Source organism: Daphnia pulex, chromosome 12 (genome assembly GCF_021134715.1).
Source record: "Daphnia pulex isolate KAP4 chromosome 12, ASM2113471v1".
Classification (NCBI taxonomy): domain Eukaryota; kingdom Metazoa; phylum Arthropoda; class Branchiopoda; order Diplostraca; family Daphniidae; genus Daphnia; species Daphnia pulex.
The window spans coordinates 2,043,097-2,057,313 of NC_060028.1; the positions used below are offsets into that span (position 1 = coordinate 2,043,097).

Here is a 14,217-nt window from a genome sequence, read left to right on the forward strand (position 1 = left end):
AGCAAAATGGTGTCTCTGGCTGCCCTGGAGCGAAGAAAGATCTTAACATGCCCTTCTGATGTGTGGGGTTTGGTATAAATGACTTTAACCGACTGGATCTGATCTCTCAGCAGTTGGTTGCGGTGTTCCAACTCTCTGTGCAAACTGACCGTATCAGAAACGTTGACAAAAAGGGCCACTACAGGAAAAAGAACGTTAAGTTTTGAAGCAGTATCAAAACGAGCCTGGAACTCAGGCTTCTTGTTGAGAATATCCGCGGCTTTGGCTACGGCAACCTCGTTGTCAAGAGTGACAAACAATTTGTTGTTCTTGTACCGCACGTGGGAGGGAATTAGACCACTGTTCTTGGTGTCCAATAAGTCCTCGACTGCTTGTACATTCAAGGGAGGTGCCGAATCGTCAGCACACTTGGCCACCAAAACAGAGCCAGAAAGGTTGCCACGGGCAACAGATGCATAGGATGGGCCAAGAGCGGACGGACCAGAGGAGGATGGTCCATCAAAACCCGGTAGGCGGGCTTGTTGGAGGCTCAAAACATGATCAGCAAAACAAACCTTGAGTTGGACAGCATTTTCCTCAAGGGTCTTGATTTGGTCATCCCGATTTTCCAGATCATCACTAAGGCGCACGATTTTGGACTCAAGATCAGAAACATGGTCTTCGTCAAGTCGAGAAACCGTGAGTTCAAGTTCCCTAATCAAAAGAAGCTGGGTCTCTAGTAGATCTACAGAAGAACGCAGGCGAGAAATCAAGTCAGCCTTCTTAAGTGAGTTGATAGTGTCTACAGAAAGATCGGCAAGAAAGGCACGGACAGAATCGGCCTTGGCTTTCTTTACGTTGCTGGCATCAGAGACACCGGGGGAACGACTATCATTCTTCCTTTTCTTTCGATTTTTAGCTGGGTCCGTTGACATGTTGGCCGACTGTCTCCTTTGAGCATGACTAGCCTTCCTGCAATCCTCAGAGCAACAGCGATGACCATTGTGTACGATTTGGAACACTTTCTTGCAATGTTTACATTGCCTGTTACTGCCTGGGGGCTCGGAGGCCCCACTATCAGACTCGTCCATGGACTGAGTCTGGCTCATCTGGGATTACGGAGGCTAAAATACGACTGTGGGACTGTGGTAGGCGACGAATAGATACAGGGCCAAAAGAAAAAGAAGGAAGAAGAAGAAGTGCAGGAGATCCTCTTCGACACTGGGAGGAGTTCAATGACGGACAAGGCGTCAGAAGAAGACTACGACTACCCTCGGTTCCTTCCCCCCCCTCACACAGAGCATGAGCAGAGTGACCAGCGCCCAAAACCCCCCAAGGTCTCCACCAAAAGGTTTCCGGCACTTCCACGGAAGCCCACGACACAAGGACGGATTGAGCACCGGTCGTGCTACTCGCTCAGGGAGGACGAGAGAGATCACCGGGGATAAGCTCAAAGAGCTAAAACCCAAGGGGACCAAGCCTTTTTCGGTTGTGCTTATAACCAGTCCGGACGGGGTGGAATCAATACCACACACTTCCTGCTTTAAAAAACTTGAAAAAGTACTCCGCAACTTACAATTAACAGGGTGAAATCACTGTTTTTATATTCCCTATGCTGATCCAAAGACAGAACAAGTGGGAGAGAGAGAACCTAAATTTATGGAAAAAGACAATAAATAAATACGAAAATAGACAATATGATACGATAATGGGATACGAGAGAGGCAGTAGAGAGGATCAAGATATATAGAAATAAGAGAGGCAAGAAAATTGAAAAAAAAAGGGAAGTCAGGCCACTGACAGCTCGGTTTGACAGATGATAGAGGGAGGGGAACTATGAGTGAAAATGGCAATGAGAAAGACGATATGAATTAAATATGATTTCTGGAAAAAAATGTGTTCTACAGAGCCCTGAAACACTCACAAATGAGTTAAATCAAAGACTTCTGAAGAAAACAAACCAAAAATAATTAAAAATATCCAATTTGGCGAGAGCACAGAGAAGCACAACACAGTAGGTGTAGCAGACGAAGCTGTATATATACCAAGAATTATATATATTTATCCATACTATATATAAATGTCATATATAGCTTTTACTGTAATACATGCTTATACAGCAGCATCCTTCCAGCTGTTTCAGCTGACAAATAAATCTATATAGCTAAAGGCGAAAAAACAAAATAAGAAATTTCAGCTTTATATAGCCTATTATAATATAGCCTACTCAAATAAGGAGATATATTTAGAATTGCCGGAATTTTTGTTAAGAATTAAAAAAAAAACTGCGAACAAAGCAGCTCTGTACATCTCTGTGGCAGACAGGAGATATATATATGGATGTGCTGCCATATAGGCTACATAAAATCAAATAGCGCAGCATATAATTCTCTCTCTCTATAATATTATAGGCTAGTTCCCATTTTGTGTATATGTATATATATAAAGTTGCTGCTGCCTTTACATTATGTATAGACATGAAAGCCGCTTGCTCAGCACAGCAGCCAAAGTCCCTTGCGATTGTTTGCGGCTGCTATGGATGGAAAAAAAAAGAAAAAAGAAACTGTGCGGTGAATGGGCCAGCAGCAGCAACGTTTAGGCTATATATCTGCGCTGCTCCGCGTGTGGTGATGTTTCAATATGTCGACAAGAAGAGCACCCTGCTGTGCTATGTGTGTGCTGACGCTGACGCATTATTATATAATATCTAGCAGCAGCACGGCCGCGCTTGGCTGACATCAGTTGCACACATTGCCGCATCTCTCTATATACGTGTGCGTTCATATGTATGTATGCTGGATAGCCTATACGCAATTTAGACGTAGCCTAAAGGCGGTGACAGATGAAAAGAAAAAATCAGACAAAGAAGGCGAAAAAGCTGCTGGAGACGAAGATAATATAAATACGGAATATATATATCTGCAAGAGACAGCAGCATATTCTGCGTGTGTTGTATGGCTATGCAGGGGGAAGAGTCTATACACATGTAATTGTCGTCTTTATTATTGGCGTGGCTCTTCTTCGGTCTTCGCGTTCGCTGTTGCTCGGTTTTGGACGAGCAACAGCAGCATACAAAGTCACTGTCTATTACTTCTGTTAGCTACTGTCGTTGACAGAGTTGTGTATATATCGGTGTATATATAGAGCCAGCAGATATATCTGTGTTCGTCTGATGTATTCGCGGAATAAATCGACGCGATCTAAATCTACTTGAACAACAAAGAAGCAGCGAATTTGAATTGGTGTCCAAATATTTTATCCTTTAGGCGAAATAAAAATCTACATGTATATTACTTCGTTCATTAAATATTGTATTTTCGTGTTATTTATATAAATCTATACAATGTCTGGGCGGGGTATAAAGGAGGAGATTTTGTATCTTTTTTGTCAACTCAACAGCAATCGGTCGAGGTATGTGTGGGGTGGGGGGGGGGTCTAGTGTAATGTTATTAGATGTTATATAAGAATCATGCACGGAGCCACAGAATACGGGAAGAAAGAATATATATAAATATATATATATATTATTTTTTGTGTTTTTATTTCATATTAAAATGTTGGAAGGATTATGCGGGGGGTTGGGGGGGTGGGGGTCCACACTCACACAGAATTTGATCAAACACGATGTATAAATGAACAATCAAAATGAGAGAGGTGATGATTATTTTATATATAAACGAATGGGCGTGACGAACGAATATCGCACGGGTATACACAGCATAGACGGTGGGACGAGGAAAGAATTATTATGTATAGATATTAACGAAGATTTTATAAATTCGTGTTTTTCTTTGAATTTTGTAATTATACAATTATAATTATGATACATTGATAATTTGTTGGAAATTAAATTTTGTAGTCCTTTCGCCAATATTTTTTAATACCCTTATTATATTATCCAAAGAGTTTGACCACGACCCTTTGCATAATATGACCCAAATGATTCGAATTCATTAAATTTGAATTATTGTCGAAATTTGTTTTTTAAGTTTAGAATTTTTACAAAGACAACAAAAATTGAAATAAATGAACCCCGACAGATTGAAAAAATGTCCAATTAACAACAATCATATAACATATTATATATATAGAACCGGTGGCGGAAGTATATGAGCAATGATGCACGGTACTATATATATATGATAATATACACACGAATACAAATTCACAGCAATCGAATCATGTTTTATATAACATCATCGTCAGTGAAAAAAAAGAAAAAAAAAACATTTCTTTTTGTTATTGTGTTCAATTTTTCGTCTTCTAATTATTTTTTCCGAAAGAATAACAATGATTGAATTTATACAAATATATATATATATATCGTCGAGGATGATGTTATTGTAAATAGTATATGTATAATTATAATATACGTCTCTCCAAAAATGAGAATTATATATATATTTATAGATTTTTTATGGTTGATTTGAGACAATTTGAAATATTTATTCACTATATTATTAGACGTCACGGTCAAAATGTATTCCCCCAATTTTTAAAAAAATAAAATTATTATTTAACCAAATCAAATGAAAAACAAACAAACAACAACAAAAACACACATCACATCAGACATAACAAGAGAATCAATCAGCGCAGACGAGGATGCGCTTGAAGGCCTTGCGGAACTCGAGATTGAAGATGGTGTAAATGACGGGATTGATGAACGAGTTGACGTAGCCCAGCCAAGTGGTGAGCTGGAAGGCCGTCCCGCCCGGCTGGCAGTCGCGCTCGAACTTGGTGCAAATGGCGTCCAAGATGTTGCACGTGAAGAAAGGGACCCAGCAAATCAGGAACACACCTTCATTTGGGGGTTGTTTTATTTTATAATAAGAGATAAAGAAAAAAATAAAACACACAATCAGACATATGGAAGAAAAAAGTATATAGTGACTCGTTACAAGTTACTTCATCCCCCCCCCCCTCCTGCCTCCGACCAAAAAGTTTAGATACAACGAAGACACTCGGGCAATCAGCAGAGCGCGCAGCAAGAGGTTCGTTCGTTTCAATCCCACGAATTAAAAAAAAAAAACATTTCCATGAAATTATATACCCAGCTGAGCCGCCTTGTATAGGATAGGGTACAGTATTATATACTTTATATACAGCCGACGTGTATATGTATACAGCACACACGATCGCTAATGAACCAACTTTTCACCCCGTCATCACCCGAGTTCACATCACAAGTTTGATGAACTCCCTTCGTCTATAAATGCTGCTGTTCTTTTCTATACGAGTTTGAAAGTCTAGGCTTTTCCCGCCATTCCTTCATTAGCACTTTTAAAAAACAAAAGACTGTATAGAAACACACGTGCAGACAGTCTCTTATGAATAGCTAATATGTCGGTCATATATCTATAAGCTTCCCACGTGCCATCCTCATCTTCTATTCCATCTAGCTCTACTTGCATATATTTGCATTTGGTAATAGATTTGTAATGTGAAATGGATTATATATTAGATTGGCTGCTGTTGGGGATGAATGATTTACCGAGGACGATGGCCAGCGTTTTAGTGGCTTTGCGCTCTTTTTTGGCCGATGATTTCTCGCGTTTCTTGCGGCTGGCCTTGTTGACTTTGTAGATGGTGAACCGGGAGCCGGCCGTCTGGTATTGCTTGCTCTCCTTGTCGGCCCCGTTGCCATTGCCACCGTTGCCGTTGTTGCCGCTCCCGCTGGGCGGCGTCCCGGCCGTCGAGTCCACCCCGCAGCTGCTGCCACCGCCGCCGCCACTTCGAGTTCCTTTGCCTTTATTACTCCCGCTCTGATTTAATATATTATAATATTACAAAATCAAACATTAGCGAAAAAAAAATTGGTAGAAAATAATCTGAGGGAATCAAATGAAACGTATATCATCAATTCGTCATGTTTTATTATATCAAATTAGTAGGCCTATATCACATTTTCCGCCGCTTTATCAAACATTCGACATCTGATGCTATTGGACAAAGCAAATAAGGAGACAATTGACTATATCTATATTATTATGTGTAGCCAGAAGCAGCTACGTAATTCACAGAAGCGCTTATATTTAGATGATTAATATTATTAGGCTATATACATTACGTCTGCTAGTTCGTCAATAAACTCCATCATCAATTGTATATAGCTAATATACGTATATATAGATGCTGCTCATTGTATTCAATAAATACGCCATGTAAGCTAATATTTGTAGGCCTATATAAGGAGCTAAATAGCCTCTTATTGACTTATCCGTGATTTATTCATTGTTGCCTTAGATATACACGCCCGCGGTGGTTATAGAGAGTCCAACAACAACAGAGTGGACATGATCCGCAACAACGACTAATATAAAGGGAATAATATAAGTCGATCAACCGCGGTTTTTGATTCTATATATAGCCTTATATTAGCTGGTGTTATAAATATTATATAATACACATCCGCCATGATCAAATATATGTCATTATATTATACAATGATGTGTGAACATCATGTATAAAGAATTTGATCTAGACATCTCTCCCGCAACGCCATATTACCTATATATATATAGCACAATGAGTCCAGCCAAGCATAGAATACATATCTGACTGATGTGTTGATGTCTATATATATACGTGAGCTTTTGTTGTTTGGCGATGTAATATATTTAATATAACCTGAGTGACGGGCAATATATGATTTCTACGGCTTGACACACCAGCAGTTTGTCAATATAATAATAGAGCCTATAGCCAATTATGAAGCCCCCCGGGGGCGTCATTGTGATGTCGTCACACACAGAGAGAAATATAAGAATAAATGAGGATTGCCCCAATTGTACTATATCTGGAATTCATTTCTGCTGTGTGATGTGTGCGTATATACATAAGATATATAATAATAGACGCTAATAATAATAATAATAATAATATACCTTGATCTTATTGTGCTGGGCGTTGGAGATGGGCTGATGCTGCTGGCTGGTTGGCAAGGAGAGGCAGGAGACGCCGTCGGTCATGAGAGAATGGCCGAGTGAGCCGGCGTCGACGCCAGCACCGGTCGACGCCGCTGGCTGTTGATTGTTGTAGTTGCTGCTGGACGCGTCGCCGTTGCTCAGGCCGCTCATGGTGGCCGCCGTCGCCGCAGCAACCGTCGTTGTTGTCGTCGTTAGCAGCAGCGTCTTGGACACCAACGACCCCGGCGCCGCCTTGTTATTCCTATATAGACCAGCACATTATTATTATCAAGACGTCGATTAAACATGTGAAAATCATCACTCTATAATAAGATATTCCAATTACTAATAGTACACTATACAATTCATCAATTTGAGTTATTATTATTTATTATTATACCCGACGGCGTTGTGCTGGCTGGCCGCCTCTTTCTGCTTATTGGCGGCCAGCATGAACTCGGTGGAAATGTCCCTGGGCAGTCCGCTGTTGCTGCCGTCCTCTGCCCACTCGTCGCCATTGTCGTCGTCGTCCTCGTCCTATTTTTTTTCCGTTTCGTTGTTACACAGAGAGGAGAAATAGAAAAGACAGCATCAGCAATTGATTAGATCAAAAGTAGTAGTATTAGTTCGGCCGTTTTCAATTGGACCCAATGATATATGAGGGATGAGCCCCTCCCACGTCGTCATTTAACTTTATAGGTAGACTGTATTGTTAAAGATAGGCCTATCTATATGTAGTATATAATCTGTTATATAATAGTAATAGCTGCAGCTTATTCGTTTATGTTATATTGGAAATTCCAGCATCAGCAAAATAACAACGTCTGGAATAAATAATAGGTTATTGGCAAATTGGGCACATAATAGTATAGCTAAATCATTATAATAATATGATGTAGGTATAACAATGAAGGAAAATGCAATCACAAATATATACTATATCGTTATTTATTCCCCTGTATATAAATGACGTCATTTATGCGCGGCTATAGGCTAATAATCGCACAAAGACGAAAAAACCCACCGCCCTATAAATCATCTTGAAAAACATCATTATGATGTCTTATAATAAATATTTCATTTTTATTTCTAGTTATATTACGTGATTGAGTGGGTGTGTATAGATTTACTTGACTTCCGCTGCCCTGATCGGTGCCTTTGTCGTCGTCAAAGAGACTCCGCCGGCGGCTCTGTTGTTTGCTGCCCATCGTCATGGAGGCGGCCCGGCCCAGCAGGGTCGTCTTGGCCAGCGTCACACCTGGCGGCGAGAGGAGCGAGCCGGCCAGGGCCGTCGTGGCTCCAGCACCACCAGCCGACCCGCCGGCGTTGTTGTCCGTCGCGTTGCTGTTGCTGATGCCGGAGCCGGCCGGCGTCGTCACGTGGACTCTTTGCGTCTGCGGGACCGTCTGCTGTTGACCGCCGGCAATGGGCGGCCCGCCCATGGCCGTCTCGGCCAGTCGTTTCGTATGCGGCGCCAAATTGTCCATCAGATGGGCGTGCTGCGGCTTCCGGTTGGCCGTCGCCCTCTTCGCCCGCTCTCTAATTCCCTGTAATACAAACGAATCAATCCAAAACAATTATTATTAATAATAATATACTGATGACGAAATAAATTAAATGTGATATTATGTTTAAGATCATATTATATTCTATCCGAGACTATAATATAGATAGGTAGGAAATAATAACAAAGTAAGAATAAGATGTGAAGATCGGCCAGGAGGAAAAGCTCCTTAGACATCAAACAATACCAAGGCCTATATATAAATGTATATATATAGTTATAAATATATCCGCTGTTGCTGTCTTCGTTATTTGTTCTGTGTTGATGCTGCTGTCTTATATATATGTAATAGTTATTAGCTGGCCATTACTACATACTCGAGTGCTTGGATTGGGACATTCGACAGCAGCACAGCAGCACAGCAGTTGGCAAACAAACTAAAACACGCCGGTGAGGGGATCATCAGGATGTGCTGTGTGTGTGTAGAAAGACTCTCTCGCTTGTCTACATCATCACATGAGACGCAAGAGGATTAACGGCCGCCCAACCAGCAACAGCAGCAGCAATATACAAACAACTTGAAACAAAAAAAAAAGGAACCGCTTATAATAGATTACCTCTCTTGTATGTAGCTATGCTGTTATTATGTCGAAAACGCATTAATTTTTTTTCTGTTGTATTTATTTATTTTTCGGGGTCGGACGGGTCGTTTTATTTCATGAATAATGCGCGGACAGACGCAATTATATACAGTCATCCGTGAAAGTTTCTTGAACAGGCAAATGGCTCTCTATGTTTTAAGTTTAATTTGACGGACGGGATACTACGGTGCCTACCGTACCCCCGATATCTTACGCCCTTTTCTCTTTTTCTTTATATTCTTCTTTTCCTTTACCTACGAAAGAAAAAGAGAAAAAGGCGCAAAATACTGGGGGTACGGTAGACACCGTAGTATCCCGTCCGTCAAATTAAACTTAAAACATAGAGAGCCATTTGCCTGTTCAAGAAACTTTCACGGATGACTGTATTTGCGAACTATATTATATAGACTCTGTCTATTAATTGATGTATTTAAGCGATGTGAATAAAATTAACCTGTTGTTATGTATTATAATTTACCGGTAGTACTATATATAGTTCTAAACGTATACTCCCGGTGTCAAGGAGACACGACGTACTACTAAAAAGCAGCACACACAGCAAATAAACTTTTGTAATTCATGCGTTTAGTATATAGGTATATATATAAAGGCATTGCATCTATATAGGCTACACGGTGTGTGTGCTGTATTGCTAAGTATTCTTTTTTTTTTTTAAATCTACGTATATATACATCAGAGAGAGCGCGGGGGCACGAGAAAGGCTTTTGGGGTCGTCCGTGGTATACTCTACCGCTCTTGACAACTTTTGAGTCACGAGGTACGCGTGCTGCAAGAGTATGTATACGAATTATAATAGCTATGGCCCTATGGGACCTCTGTGTATAACATCAACTGCTGCTCGTTGACGTCAAACCCAAAGTATTTAACCTATTGGCTATTATATATAGGCTATAGGATATACACGCGTATGCTGGAGCCCTTTGCTGAATAGAAGAATTTAACATGTGTCTTCTTTTCTTTTATCTTCTTATATACTTCGTTTAAAGTTTTTATTTTCAGCCGCCAAAGAAAAAAGTCTCAGGTAAAATTTAAAAAATATAACTTTTTAAAATTTTCTTGTTTCTTTTCAACGCGGTTTCCTCGCCATCACAGCATCTGATGAGATTTCTTTTGTTTTATTTGAAAAAACTCGTCGTCGTCTCGACCTATATAGCATTTGTGGGCTCTTTTACACGACCTCGGCCAATGTAACATGTATACGCGATTGAATCCCAACGGGAGATGATCTTTCGTTCATGTGTCGGGACACGCACAGCAGCAACACTCGAGTCCATAAAAAAAAACGAGTGGCCTCTGCACTATATAGCTACACCAGCAGCAACAATCCCCATAACATGCATTTGTACTCTTTAGCAATGTATGTATTATATACACAGCACAGTTTGATGCACTTTAGGTTTGACCAGTCCGTTTGGGAGATATATAGGACTGTTCGCCCTGGCCGAATTTCGGCTGCACGTTAGACTATATTACAGCCCGGCCATCAACGCCAGGTGACATAAAAAGGAGCCCATCAGCAGAGTCATTTAAGTGCTGTGTAGTTTCTCTATATAGAACCTGTGCTGGACTGTGTGCTGGGCCTCGTCGGTGTTGCATGAAGAAATAGACAAATGTTCGTGTTTTTTTTTTTCAAAATAGGATAGACTCCATATAGTTTATATAGCCCCTGTACTAAACAGCAGTGAATAAGGGTGACTCCCGCGTGTGTGTGTGTATATTTGAGACATGTCGGCTGCTGATATATATCAAGTCTATTATCCTCTGACTGCTGTTGGCCTTATAATCTAACGAGAGAGAGAGAAAGAAAAAGGGCCAAAGAAAATCCAGACGAGTTGTATATGTAGTCTAGGATAGTTTTCTCTTGTATATTGCATTGCGTGAGTGGGTCGTGACGACCGTGATTGCCGGCTGTTTCGTTCAACCCACCCCCAAAAAAACTATAGCAAAGCAGTTGAGCATAGAGCAGGTATATTATAAACCTGGCTGTACTATATAAAATACGCTGCTGTATATGTGTTGGGTTGAGCCGTTTCTAATTTGTACACTTTGGGCGTTTCCATGGCGACGGTTTACACACATACGAACTTGTATTTTATCTAGTCGCTCTCTCTAGTTGGTCATCAGTCGCGGCAATTGACATTGGCGGGGCCAGACACTCACGTGCTGCCGTCATTAAGGGACGACGGAGGAGCATCAAATGATAGACGAAATAAAACTATCCGCGGTGTAGTATATATGTATAAACCTGTACATGTCATCTGTCATCATGTCAGCGCAGTCAATAAAGGATATATTATTTCCATGTTGTCTGGTTAACAAGACACTGTGTAACCCTTTTATATGTCCTGGTATATCGTATAGTATAGCTGTATATACTGCGCAGCACAATGCAATTTAAATTAGTCATCCGCATCGTTGTGACGACACACGAAGCTCCCGGCCAATCACAACAGCGTTCTATTATCAAAATCATGTGTATACTAAACCATCACAAGTTATATAAATAGTTCTGCGCGAGGTTCTGCGTGTAAAGTTATCCGCGGTATGTATATATCCTACACGGTAATATCAGCAGACATGTAATATATAGAGAATAGGACAAACAAAAACAAGTATGTAGTGGCCTATCCTATATATGTATTATGATATATGGTTATTCGAAATATATCATTTATCCGGCCGGTTTGGCGGTTATGTATATATATGATGGCATGTCAATTACTACTACTACAACTACCGTTCATTTCGCCGCCGGGTGAGAAGACTCTTCGACACTCAACGGGTCCGTTTTGGGCTGTTTTGCTGGGCAGTATTTTGCGGTAAATTATACAATACGTTATTCATTAGATCTAAGCCATAGCCCATAGGACTCGTGTCAATCTGATGCAGAAACAGCCCCGGGAAACGTTTGATTTATTAGACCGCAGCAAGGGGAGGATTTGTTTGCATGTTGTTCCTGTATAAATGCGCGCGTGATGGGACATTATTCATCATTAATAACGGATGATGCAGAGAGAAAACGACCGAGAGTTATTGATGCGGATTAGATTATACTGGGGAGGGAGTAGGGGAGGTGTTGCTGGCAGAAGAAGAAGAAACAAAAAAAGCCTCTGGATGCTGGGAAAGTGATATGTAAAATCGACAGCCTCTGCTGGCTCTCCTGATGTAATTTATTTAGATCTATATCTTCCAGCCATCTTATTCTTTTCTCTTTTTGTATATATTTTATCCGCAGCAGGAGCTTTAAACCTTTGGTTTTGGAGTCACGCCGAAAAAGAAACAAAAAAACCAAGACACGTCACAGTTTCCCCTCCCCCCTTTAAAAAAATACGTGAAACTTTTTTTCCTTTTTTTTAAAGAAATTAAATCAAAGCCCTAGGCAATCTTCGTCGTCTCGAGGCGCCTTTTATTCGATTTCATTTCTGTTTTTTGTTTGAATTTCTTCAACTATTTATTTGATATTGCGCAGCAGCATTCGTCATCACTCTTTTATTTCCCCCCCTCAGCATCAATGCCCCCGAGCCAAATACGCGCATCTCAGCGCACATATTTAGTTATATACTTAATTAAACATTCTTCTGCGTATTACTTTCTATACTGTGGGAAAGCCGAGAAGACAAAAGAAAAATATATATATATCCTGGACGGACTGCTGATGCTGGAAAGCACAGCAGCATATTTTATATATATTATTCCTTATCAACTCTAATTAAGAATAAGGAATGACGAGTTCGGCGAGTATTAGTAATAGCCCCAAAAGTTTGTACATCATATATACAATGCACCAATATCTATAAGCTGATGCTATGTGCTTGACTACGTCTATATACCTTTTTTCTCCTGCTGCGTTGCCAGCACTCGTTATAAATAATATACTATTATATAGACACAAAGTTGGATTGTAGATAGCAGCAGCAACAGACTCTCTCTCTCGTATTCTTTTATTAGATATTTGGGATTCGGAAACTATTCGTTTGCCGCTGCTGCTGCTGCTGTCCCAATTAGCGTCGATGGCATTTGATTTTTTTTTCTGCTGGGGAAAAAAAAGGAAAAAAAAAACGGGCAGCTATATAGCAGCAGAACAACATAGTTTTATTCCCGGGTCCTCCTCCCTTTCCTTCCTATATAGCTTTATCTAAAACTTTTCGTCGCGCGCCCCGCGTTATAACGTGCGTTGCTCAACAGCAGTAAAGAGAGTTATAAATCAGTGCTGCTGCTGCTGTGCTACGCCGGTAACTTTTCTCTCGCAGATAACTTGAGTTTCTTCTTCTTCAATTTCTCTCTTATTCTCGGCGCGATCTACACCGGCATTATATAGCTATAGTATAGTATATATATAATAGTTGTCTTATATCTTTGCTTTTATATATTCGACTTCTACATCTATATAGCAGCTATATAACATCGATATACTTTTTCTATATGTCTCACGATTATATACACAGGTTGCCATGGAAAACTGATAAACACATGCAGCAGCAGCAGAGGGAAAACAAGAGCGAAAAAAGCCAAGTTTTCTTTCTGCTCCTTGTTGTGTTGTCTATTTGTTTTTGGGGATATCTTTTCTATTATTCGCCTCGGCCCGGAATAATACCAGCAACTGCCATCAGCAGCAGATTACATTTATTTATTCAGCTATATATCGACTATATCCTATATAACTACAACACATTTACACTTGAGAGACTGTTGCTCAGCAGAGGCCAGCATCAACAATACTACATCAGATATTATATATGCTGGTGCTGTGCTGTGTGTGTATAGACACACACACGTGTACACTGTACACTCTCCGCTTGCTTGTGCTGTGTGTGAACAATTTGATATGTTTCACATCGCGAATCACCAACGCGGAGAGATAAAAAAAAAGAGAGCCGATATCAAAAGTTGACAGATATATATATAAAGATATAAATCGTCTGTATATAATACCAGATCTGATGCTCGGCATCCATCATGTGAACTGAATTGTGCAATGTGTAACACACGTGAGCTGATGTGCAGCAGCAGCAGTCCATTTCCCAATGCGCTATGGGTATACAATGGCGCTCACCTTTTATATATTGTGCAGTTATTACAGTAGATAGATTTTAATAAGATCGATAGATTTATATCTTTGGAATTTTGAGATTTTCTTTGAAATTATTATCAAGCGGAATCTCAG

The 14,217-nt window shown here is 40.3% G+C and overlaps 1 protein-coding gene across 1 annotated transcript in view; it reads right to left on the bottom strand.

Moving 5' to 3' along the window:
* Positions 1-3,256: 3,256 nt before the first annotated feature.
* LOC124209388 (dopamine D2-like receptor) overlaps positions 3,257-14,217 on the bottom strand; it is a 63,770-nt gene continuing 52,809 nt past the window's right edge. The window contains exons 4-8 of the mRNA XM_046607340.1: positions 8,018-8,434; positions 7,288-7,424; positions 6,867-7,149; positions 5,474-5,744; positions 3,257-4,780 (exon numbers count right to left, since the gene is read on the bottom strand). Coding sequence (XP_046463296.1) covers positions 4,566-4,780; positions 5,474-5,744; positions 6,867-7,149; positions 7,288-7,424; positions 8,018-8,434 — 1,323 coding nt within the window. The 3' untranslated portion in view covers positions 3,257-4,565. The remainder of the gene's footprint in view (positions 4,781-5,473; positions 5,745-6,866; positions 7,150-7,287; positions 7,425-8,017; positions 8,435-14,217) is intronic.